General features: G+C 42.2%; 1 protein-coding gene across 1 annotated transcript; it reads right to left on the bottom strand.

The window, feature by feature from the left end:
• Positions 1-6,665: 6,665 nt before the first annotated feature.
• On the bottom strand, positions 6,666-8,109 carry LOC309793723 (phosphatidylethanolamine-binding protein 1-like). The gene has a single exon (XM_082604415.1). The coding sequence runs from the start codon at positions 7,991-7,993 to the stop codon at positions 7,571-7,573; it is 423 nt and encodes a 140-aa protein (XP_082460541.1). The 5' UTR covers positions 7,994-8,109; the 3' UTR covers positions 6,666-7,570.
• Positions 8,110-11,165: the final 3,056 nt, after the last annotated feature.

Below are 11,165 nucleotides of genomic sequence, written 5' to 3'. Positions count from 1 at the left end.
TATCATAACCGGCATCCCAAACAAGACAAGCCATTTCTGTTGGCAAATATGGCATTGAAACAATGGCCCTGGTGGAGAAAGAAAAGAGGAGAATGTAACAAACATTCGTGACAACTGTGGCGGAGATGGGAGGTTGCCTATCCCAGTATCACCCACCCCTCCTAGAATCCCAGAGATTTAGCGGGGCGCATAGCTTCTTGCAATAAAGAGTACAATTCCCAGTTCTCCTTGAGCTGGTGTGGACGTGTGGCTAAGCCCTGGCCTGTGGGACGTGAATGGAAAGGGCAGCTTGTAGGAAATTTCCTTGAGAGACAGATGGCAAGTACCTTCCTCCACTCCCTGCCTGCAACATGGTTTTGATGCCAGCAGCTCCACCTTGTACCTGAAGGTTGGAGCTGCACCCTACGGATGATCCCAAGAGACTATGAGGGCTCCATAGGAACTCTGAATTGTCTGCCTCTGGCCTTTTATGTGAGAGAAAAATAAATTTAAATCACGAGTAAGCCATTTTATTTGGGGTCTTTGGTACTCATAGCCAAACACCATCCAACTGATACTCCATGTAAGAACCTGGTTTTGTTTTTAAAGAATACTTCTGTATTTTAAAAATATATGGATAAGGGACTTCCCTGGTGGCGCAGTGGTTAAGAATCCGCCTGCCAATGTAGGGGACACAGGTTTGATCTCTGGTCTGGGAAGATCCCACATGCCGCGGAGCAACTAAGCCTGTGTGCCACAACTGCTGAGCCTGCACACCACAACTGCTGAGCCTGTGCTCTAGAGCCCATGAGTCACAACTACTGAAGCCCATGCGCCTTAGAGCCCACACTCCACAACGAGAAGCCACCGCAAGGAGAAACCTGCGCACCTCAACGAAGAGTAGCCCCCACTCACAACTAGAGAATAAAGCCTGCGTGCAGCAATGAAGACCCAATGCAGCAACAAACAAACAAACAAATAAATAAATAAGCAAACAAAAGATGGGGGAAAACCTAGCATAAAATATATATATATGTATGGATAAAAAGAATGGAAGATGAATAGAGAAGATGGTGACAGAGATGTGAAGACAACTCCCAAACTTTTAAGACTGAGAAAGAGAAGGGGAAATGTGGACAATAATACAGTAACAAATATCACTAATTTGAGTCTTCTTTCAGTGCAGTGTGAGAAGGAGAAGGGAAAATCCAGAGTGGGAAGACTAAGTGAAGACCCGCAAAGCTTCTGCTGTTGAAACAGCTGGGCTCTCCCACTAGCTGTTTGAATTAATCACCAAATTAGTAAACAGTGGGGCTTAATCAAGACCAAACGTTTCTGAGATGAGAGAGTAACAAGTGGAGGTGAAGTTTAAGGTACTAATCATTCAATAAATCCTTATTGAGTCACCATGGACAGGCACTTTTCCAACAAGTAGTTCGCTTTTATATTTACAGAGACTTTCTGGGATGGTAGTAAGGACTATTAGATAATACACTGTACTTACGTATTTAGTAGTAGTCATTTCCCCTGGGAAAAGGGATGCTTTGAGAGTAAAGACCAGAAGCCCATTAAATGGGAAAGTCACAGATGGGTTCCTCCCAGATAGCCAAAAACAAACAAGGCCCGTTGCCTTGCCTCTAGTCCAGAGACGTCTTTTGTTTGATATTTGGTGAAATTCTCCTTGGGCTGCTAGATTTAGCAACATATAGACAACTATAGCTGTTTGTGCTCTTTTTGATTTGCTTTTTTTTTTTGGAACCTTTATCTTTGGGTACTTATAATTGGTTTAAAAATAAAGTTCTGTGACTGAGTTGTTTTTGTTTTTTTGGCAACGCCACGCAGCATGCGGGATCTTATTTCCCAGACCAGGGATCGAACCTGCGGCCCCTGCAGTGGAAGCATGGAGCCTTAACCACTGAACCACCAGGGAAGCCCCTGAGAATTTTTTTGAAAAAATAGAAGTCCTTCAAGCTGCCTTGGATCCAAAACAATCTGAAGTCTTCCTGCTCTGCTCTTCCTGGGTTCTCCTACAAGAACATCTATGTTGGGAGTCCCCAAGACCACCCTCAGATTTGATGATTTGCTAGAATGACTCACCAAACTCGAAAGCTGGTTTATTACAGTGAAAGGATGCAGATTAAAATTAGCAAAGAGGAAAAGGGCATAGGGTGGAGTTCAGGAGAGAGTGGACAAAAACTTCTGTTTCTCCTTTTCCTGGGGAATCACATGGACAGTGCTTAATTCTCCCAGCAACAATGTGTGACAACCCATACAAAGTGTTGCCAACCAAGGAAGCTCACCCAAGCACTGGAGTTCAGGATTTCTGTTGGGGGTCAGTCATGTAAGCATGGAAATCCTGTGTGACTGACCTTAGCTGTTCAGTCTCCAGCCCAGATGTGGCCCAAAGCCCCTAGGCATACAAAAACAGGTGTTCACCATGCATCACATTGTTAGCATAAACTATCTGGTATGGCCCAAGGCCTCAGATATACAAAGATACTTTTAGCAGGCAAGATATTCTGGGCTCAAAGGTTATCCCCCCAGGAGCTGGTTAAGGGTCAGTCTTGAAAATCTTGGGAATGTGAAGAGTTTGTGCAGCCCAGACCTGCTGAGTTCTCCCTCTATTTTTACAATAAAGCCATAAAAATTAATAATAATAATAATAATAATCCACCTAACATCTTTATAATAAAGAACCATTACCTGAGCTAGCTTCTGAAAACCTCCTTGGAAAGAGACCAATCAAAGCATATTTCTAACAGCAATGTGTCTAGCGTGGCAGCACTCAGTAAATGAGTCAATGAATACAGGGAGGGCCTGTATTCATTGGTGCCTCTGGAGATGTGAGATCTGTGTCTTAGAGCTGCCCAGTTTTTCCAGCTGTGGCTCTGTGACTAAGTCCACTCCTACAGCTCTTTCCCTTGGCTAGCTTCCTCCCAAGTGCTTCCTTCATTTTTCCTTCCATCCCTTTCTCTCTCCTCCAGCTGTTCCAAGACCCCCAAGATCCAGATTTCCATTCAGTCCCCTCCAAGCAAGGCATCCAGGCTCTAGGGCTTCCCTCCAGGGCCAGGAGTAGGCTGAGGCAAGTGAGGCACAAGGCCACAATATTTAAGGTGGCATCACTCTTTGGGTCATGCAAGAGAGCGAGTGCCTCTGTAAATTCTGTACCCCAGGCACTCACTCTCGTCCTGGCACCACATTTTGTCTTGAAAGAGTCTCTGCACGGGAACCTGTATCCCTCAGTTTTGCGTGGGCAGGTATGAGAAGAAACACAGAAGCCAGGCCCTGGGAAAGAGTCAAGCATTAATTCATATGCGCATGAATGCATTTTCACTTCCTCCTCTTTAATATACACCATCCCAATAGGTAATTCAATCAACATTAAATACCAGAAAATAACTTTAATGCCAGGATCCACTTGTCTCATTTTTACCAGGGCCCCTCTACCCTTCAACAGTTTCAAAGGCATAAGGGCTCTTTTACCACAGCACCCTGGAATCTTTCTTCCCAGTATAAACTACTTGGTAGGAGAAAATCTGCCAGGACCCTTCAATTCAAGGCCTTCTTGCATTTCCCTGATTCCAGGTAGGAAATTACTACAAGAGCTATCAGGAGCTTTGACCCTCATTGACAAGGATGTCTGAGCTACTTACATGGCATGACAAGTCAGAATGTTTCCATTAATTTCCAAGAATTGCAACCAGTGCTTTTCCAACTGATGTGGCACTTCTGATGATATAGAAAGAGGAACTGTAGACAAACTTACTTCCAGGTTTACCATTTGATCCATTATTCACATAAGAAATACATGAACCAAGGCAGTGCATACAGAAATCAGCTAGCAGCTTCGTGTCACAAAATAAATACACAGAGACATTCCAATTGCTCAAGTTTTTATCATCTCTTTTTTTCACAAAGCAGATTCTCAGGCCAAAGTCTAGCTGAGGGTATCCTCACGTTCATTACATTCATAGGATTCTTCCCTGAAATGAATTCTTTGATGTTGCTGTAAAGCTTGACCTAGGTCAGAGAACATTTCCACATTTATTACAGCCAGTTTCTCTCCCATATGAATTCTCCGGGTTTCAACTATAACCGAAGGCCTTCCAGCACTTATGATATTATTCACAGGGTTTCTCTCCAGAATGAATTCTTTGATGTTGAATAAGACTCAAGAGCTGATTAAAGGTTTTACCACATTCAATAAATTATAGGGTTTCTCTCATGAGTAGACTCAGTGATGCAGAATAAGATGTAGGCTCTGAGGAACGGCTTTCCTGCAGTCATTACACTTACAAGGTTTCTCTCCTAAAATGAAGTCTCTGAACTGGTAAGGCTGAACTATATCTAAATGTTCCCCCACACTCCTTACATTCATAAGATTTTTTTCCAGTGTGAATTCATTGATGTTCAATGAGACCTAAGCTGTAGCTGAGGGTTCTTCCACACTCAGTGTACTCATAGGGGTTTCTCTCAAATGAATTTTCCGATGTTGAACAATGTATGAACTCTTCCAGAAACTTTTCCCACACTCATTACATTCCTATGGCGTATTTCCACTGTGAATTCTCTTGATGTTGAGCAAGTCAAGATTGCCACCTAAAAAAGTTTCCCCACATTCCTTACATTCCTAAGGTTTTTTCCACTATGAATTCAATAATACCTAACGAATTCCATTTTCCCTTTGAAAACTCTGGTATTCATTAGGCTTAAATGATTTTTCTCCAGTATGAATTACTCTATATGGAGTATGGTATACATTTTTCGGCCACTCATGTCACATTTTCATGTAACTCATTGGTAAAGATTAAAAACAAAAACAAAACCCTCATAAAACTTTGTTGGTGAAGCGGGGTGGGGACATGAGCCCTTGTTCACTGCTGGAAGAATGCCAATTGGTACAAATTCCAAGGAGAGCAAATTTTCCCAAATGAAAAATGCATGCACCTTTGACTGAACAATTCTATTTCTAAGAATGTATTCTTAGATAGGCTTTATTGTGTGTAAAATCACAATTGTACAAAGTTATTTAGTGCAACATTGTTCATAATAGCAAATGGTTTGAAACAGTCTAAATTGATCCACAGGGAAGTGGTTAGACAAATTATGATACATGCATAAAATGGGATACCTTGTAGCCACGACTAAGAATGAGGAAGCTCTTTATAAACCAATATGAAACTATCTTAAAAATAAAAATAAGGTTCAGAATAGTCTTTACTGAACATTACTATTTGTGTAAACAAAAACACACAAACAAAAACAAAGGAAGGAAAACCCCACAAATCTGATTGTATATGCACAGCCTGTCTCTAAAAGGATGGAGATCCTTATTCTAGGGAGAAAAACTTTGTTCTGATGCCCTTTTGTTTTGTTTTCTGTACCACACAAATGTACTGGTTATTTTAAAAATTAAATTGAAAAAATCCTGGAATCTAGAAAAGAGACAGATGAAGAGATGTGAATTCAGGCAGGCAATAAGGTTATGATAGAGCAAGGAAGTCAAGAGAGTTCATTATTTAAAACTGTAATCTGTTGCAGTTTCTAGTTCCACATGTACAAAGCTTGGAAATTGCCACTCCATCCTAACAACAAGTAAAGAGCTAAACAAGCTGAAAAATCAAAAACTCTCCTAAGATCCATAAGAGAAGTGAGTTCACAGGGCAAACGACTGCCCCCCAAAATTGGAGAGACAGGCAAATACAGAGAATCACAACATACTGGAGCAGAAACCTCCACTGGAACCAGTGCTGGGCTAGGGAAGCCGCAACTGAAATTGATGAATTACTGGAGGCAATTCTGAGAGTGTGAACAAGTCTTAAGAGTTAAAAACTCTAGGGGGTGGGACTTCCCTGGTGGCGCAGTGGTTAAGAATCCACTTGCCAATGCAGGGGACACAGGTTCAAGCCCTGATCCAGGAAGATCCCACATGCCGCGGAGCACACAACTACTGAGCCTGCACCACAACTACTGAAGCCCATGCGTCTAGAGCCCATGCTCTGCAACAAGAGAAGCCACTGAAATGAGAAGCCCACACACCGTAACAAAGAGAAGCCCCTGCTCGCCGCAACTAGAGAAAGCCCGCACACAGCAACGAAGACCCAACACAGCCAAAAATAAATAAATAAAATAAATTTTTTTAAAAAGAAAGAAAAAAATCTCAAGAGAATTTTAAAAATATTTTGAACTGAATGAAAATTAAAACACAACTTATCAAAATGTATAGGATGCAGTGAAAGCAGTGCTTAGAGGGAAATTTATAGCATTGAACGAATATATTAGAAAAGAAGATCTAAAATCAATCATCTAAGCTTCCACCTTAGGAAACTAGAAGAAGAAGAGCAAATTAAATCTAAAGTAAGAGAAGAAACGAACTAATAAAAATTAGAGTGGAGGGACTTCTTTGGTGGTCCCATGGTTAAGAATCTGCCTTCCAATGCAGGGGACAAGGGTTCAATCCCTGGTCGGGGAACTAAGATCCCACATACCTTGGGGCAACTAAGCCCGTGTGCCACAAACTACAGAGCCCACACACTCTGGAGCCTGTGCACCACAACTAGACAGAAGCCTGCACACCGCAACAAAGAGCCTGCCTGCTGAACGAAGATCCCAAGTGACGCAACTAAGACCTGATGCAGCCATAAATAAATAAATAAATAAATTATATATTTTTTATTTATTTATTTATTTATTTTTTCAACTACACAATGTTTTTATTTTTATTCAACTATAAGCAAATAGCAGAATTAACACAACATTCAGCAAATCCAGACTGGCTTTTCTTACACTGAAGAGTGATCAATTTAACAGGCTCAGACTTTCGGATTTCTGATGACCTCTCACTCAGCCCTGCAGCTCATCTAGATGGCCAAGCTTTAACAGCAACTCTCTCCCTATTGCTTTTTTCAGTATTGCTCTTTAAAGGAGCCAGAGCAGGACACTGACACCCAATAACTAGCCTGAGATGTATCACATGGGGGGCTAGCAGACGTGCTGGCCCCTGGTTGTCTTTGTGAGAGACAGGGCCATGAAAACACATGCCAGAAGATGCCATCACAGACTATCCTGGGCTTGGGCTCACAAAGGCAGAGGCAATCAACCTTTTCTTTTTTTCAACCTCCCTTAAAGATTGTCTGATGCTCTGTTCTAATACTGCAGACCTGGTCTTTTTACCAGAATTTTTTTCTTCTTTAACGTCTGGGTTGTTATTCTTATATTAACATTTTGATGACCCCATCCTAGTACCAAAATATCCCCCACCAAAACAGAGTTCAAATGTGATCAAAACGTAAACCCCCTACAATTACAGAGACAGGCAGAAGGAAGTCACCCTAAACCTAAATCTGACCGCTCAGGGCTCAGGCAGGGGGAAGGGGAGAAATCTACATGCATCACTAAACTGAAACACTGCTTGGGGACTCTGGGACCGTGTCCATCTCCTGGCTTTCCTCTACTTCCCAGACAGCTGCTCATAGAGCTTGGGCACATAGTCATCCCATTAGGCCTGGTAACACGTGCCGGCCACCGGAGCCCCGAGCTCGTACTTTTTGCGGAAATTCACCACCTTGAATTTGCCACGGTGGTCTCCAGATCAGTTGCTGAGAATGGGCTCATCACACTTCAGTGGCTTGTCCTGTTCGTAAACCAGCCAGATGTAGCGGTGAAGGCCTGTGCCCTTGGGAGGCCCAGAGCCCACATAATCGGAGAGGACCGTGCCACTGCTGATGTCGTTGCCCTTCATGTTGACCACCAGGAAATGGTGCCATTCCCTGTATTTGGGGTCCTTCCTGCTGGGAGCATCCGGGTCTGTCAAGACCAAGGTATACAGTTTACCTGGATCAAGGCCATCCCATGCAATGCTGGTGGGCCGGTTCTTAACCTGGGTGGGTGTCAGCACTTTGCCCAGCTCGTCAACCTCCGCCCCGCTGTATTTGACCTGCAGCGGGTGCTGCGGCCTCTCGTCCACTTCCTGCAGGCTCAAAGGCCCGGACCACTTGCTGAGGTCCACCAGCATCGCGAAGCCGAGAGGGTCGGACAGCAGGGAAAGCTGCGGGAAGACTCACGCAGGGTAGCAGCCCAGCCTCCCAGCACTCTGCAAGCTGTACCGAGGCAACGCAGTCACTACGGCCAGGGAGCACATGCGTCAGGAAATATATATTTTTTAAATTAGAGCAGAGGGACTTCCCTGGTGGTGCAGTGTTTAAGAATCCACCTGCCAGTGCAGGGGACATGGGTTCGATCCCTGATCCGGGAAGATCCCACATGCCATGGAGCAACTAAGCCTGTGCACCACAGCTACTGAGCCCACGTGCCTAGAGCCCATGCTCTGGAACAAGAGGAGTCACCACAATGAGAAGCCCACGCACCACAACGAAGAGCAGCCCCTGCTGGCCACAACTAGAGAAAGCCCACGTGCAGCAACAAAGACCCAAAACAGTCAAAAAAAAAAAATTAGAGCAGAAATCAATAAAATTGAAAACAGGAAATCAATAGAGAAAATCAATGAAACAAAAGCTGATTCTTTTTTTAAATTTTATTTATTTATTTATTTATTTATTTATTTTGGCTGCTTTGCGGGCTTTTCTCTAGTTGTAGCAAGCAGGGGCTACTCTTCATTGTGGTGCACGGGCTCTAGGTACGTGGGCTTCAGTAGTTGTGGCGCAAGGGCTCAGTAGTTGTGGCTCGCGGGCTCTAGAGCGCAGGCTCAGTAGTTGTTGCACATAGGCTTAGTTGCTCTGTGGCATGTGGGATCTTCCCGGACCAGGGATCGAACCCATGTCCCCGGCATTGGCAGGTGGATTCTTAACCACTGCGCCACCAGGGAAGCCCCTGATTCTTTAAAAAGATCAATAAAGGGAAATCCCTGGTGGTCCAGTGGTTAGGGCTCTGCACTTCCACTGCAGAGGGCATAGGTTCTACCTCTGGTCAGGGTACTATGATTCTGCATGCCACGTGGCACAGCCAAAAAAAATTTAAAAGTAAAAAATAAAAAACAGTAAAAAGATCAATAAAATCGACAAGCCTCTAGCCAGGCTGACTAAGAAAAAAAGAGTGTTCTGCTAATAACAGAAGTAAAAGAGGGGACATCACTCCAAAGCTTATGGACATTTAAAGGATAGGAAAGGAATACTATGTACAATCCTATTCCCACAAATTTGATAACTTAGATAAAATGAATCAATTTCTTGAAAGGCACAATATGCCAAAATTCACCCAAGAAGAATAGAAATAGGCCTGTTTCTATTAAAGAAATTGAATCAATAATTAATAACCTTCCAAAACAGAAAGTAGTTTGGGTTCATTGGTGAATTCTACCAAATATTTAAGGCAGAAATTACACCAGTTCTCCACAATTTCTTTCAAAAGACAGAAGCAGAGGGAATACTTCCTAACTCATTCTATGAGGCCAGAATCACGTTAAAAGCAAAACCAGACAAAGAAAAGAGAACTACAGACCAATTTTTCTCATAAACATAGATGCAAAAATCCTCAACAAAATATTAGCAAATAGAATCCAACAATGTATAAAAAGAATCATATGCCATGACTAAGTGGGTTTATTCCAGGTATGCAAATCTGGTTCAACATTTGAAAATCAATTAATATAATCCATCACATAAGCAGGTTAAGGAAGAAAAATCACATGATCATATTAATATCAAATTCAGAAAAAGCATTTGTCAAAATCCAACATGCATTCATGATAAAAAAAAAACCCTCAGCAAACTAGAAATAGAGGGAACTTCCTCTACTTAATAAAGAATACCTGGGACTTACCTGGTGGTGCAGTGGTTAAGAATCCAACTGCCAGTGCAGGGGACAGGGGTTTGAGCCCTGGTCTGGGAAGATCCCACATGCCGCAGAGCAACTAAGCCCGTGCACCACAACTACTGAGCCTGTGCTCTAGAGCCCGTGAGCCACAACTACTGAAGCCCACATGCCGCAACTACTGAAGCCCGCACGCCTAGAGCCCAGGCTCTGCAACAAGAGAAGCCACCGCAGTGAGAAACCCGTGCACCACAACAAAGAATAGTCCCCGTTCACCGCAACTAGAGAAAGCCCGTGCACGGCAAGGAAGACCCAGTGCAGCCAAAAGTAAAAAAATTATTTAATTAATTTTAAAAATATATATCTAAACAACAACGACAACAACAACCACCCTGCAGCTAACATCACACTTAATGGCGAGAAACTTGAAGCTTTCCCACTAAGATCAGGAACCAGGCAAAGATGTCCTCTCTCACTACTCCTTTTCAAGACTGTAATGGAAATTTAATGCAATAAGACAAGAAAAGGAAACAAAAGAGATACCACTTGGGAAGGAAGAAATAGAACTGTCCTTATTCACAGATGACATGGTTGTTTAATGTAGAAAAATCTGAAAGAACTGACAAAAAAAGCTCCTGGAACTAATAAGCTATTATTTCAAGGTTGCAAGATACAAGGTTAACATACAAAAGTCAATCACTTTCCTATATACCAGCAATGAACAAGCGGAATTTGAAATTGAAAGCACAATACCATTTACATTAGCACCTCAAAAATTAAATACTTAGATATAAATCTAAAAACATACATACAAGATCTGTATGAGGAAAACTGCATACATACTGTTCAAAGAAATCAAGGAAAAACTAAATAATCAGAGAGGTATTCCATGATCCTGGATAGGAAGACAATATAGTCAAGATGTCCGTTCTTCTCAACTTGATCTATAGATTCAATGCAAACCTGATCGAAATCCCAGCAAGTTATTTTATAAAGACTGACAAGCTGATTCTAAAAAGGCAAAAGGCCCAGAAGAGCCAATAAATATTGAAGGAGAAGAAAAAATTTGGAGGACCGACACGATGTGACTTCAAGACTTACTATAATGCTAAGTAATCAAGACATTGTGGCATTGATAAATGAATAGACAATTAGATCAATGCAACAGAGTGCCCAGATAGAACCACATAAATATAGTCAACCAATCTTTGACAAAGAAGCAAAGGAATACAATGGAGAAAATATAGTTTTTTTCAAGTGATGCTCAAACAATTGGATATTCACATGTAAAAAAAAATGAATCTAGAATCTACAAACCTTACACTCTTCACAAAAATTAACTCAAAATGGATCACAGACCTAAATATAAAATGCAAAACTATAAAATTTCTAGAAGACAACATAGGAGAAAATCTAGA

Source organism: Mesoplodon mirus (assembly GCF_964341445.2).
Source record: "Mesoplodon mirus genome assembly, chromosome: 18".
Classification (NCBI taxonomy): Eukaryota; Metazoa; Chordata; class Mammalia; order Artiodactyla; family Ziphiidae; genus Mesoplodon; species Mesoplodon mirus.
Note: the sequence above shows the minus strand (reverse complement) of the source record. Positions and strands in the feature narration are given on the sequence as shown.

What these genes read in the sequence shown, in the direction of transcription:
- LOC309793723 (XM_082604415.1), bottom strand. Translation starts at nt 7,993, where the DNA reads ATGCTGGTGGACCTCAGCAAGTGGTCCGGGCCTTTGAGCCTGCAGGAA.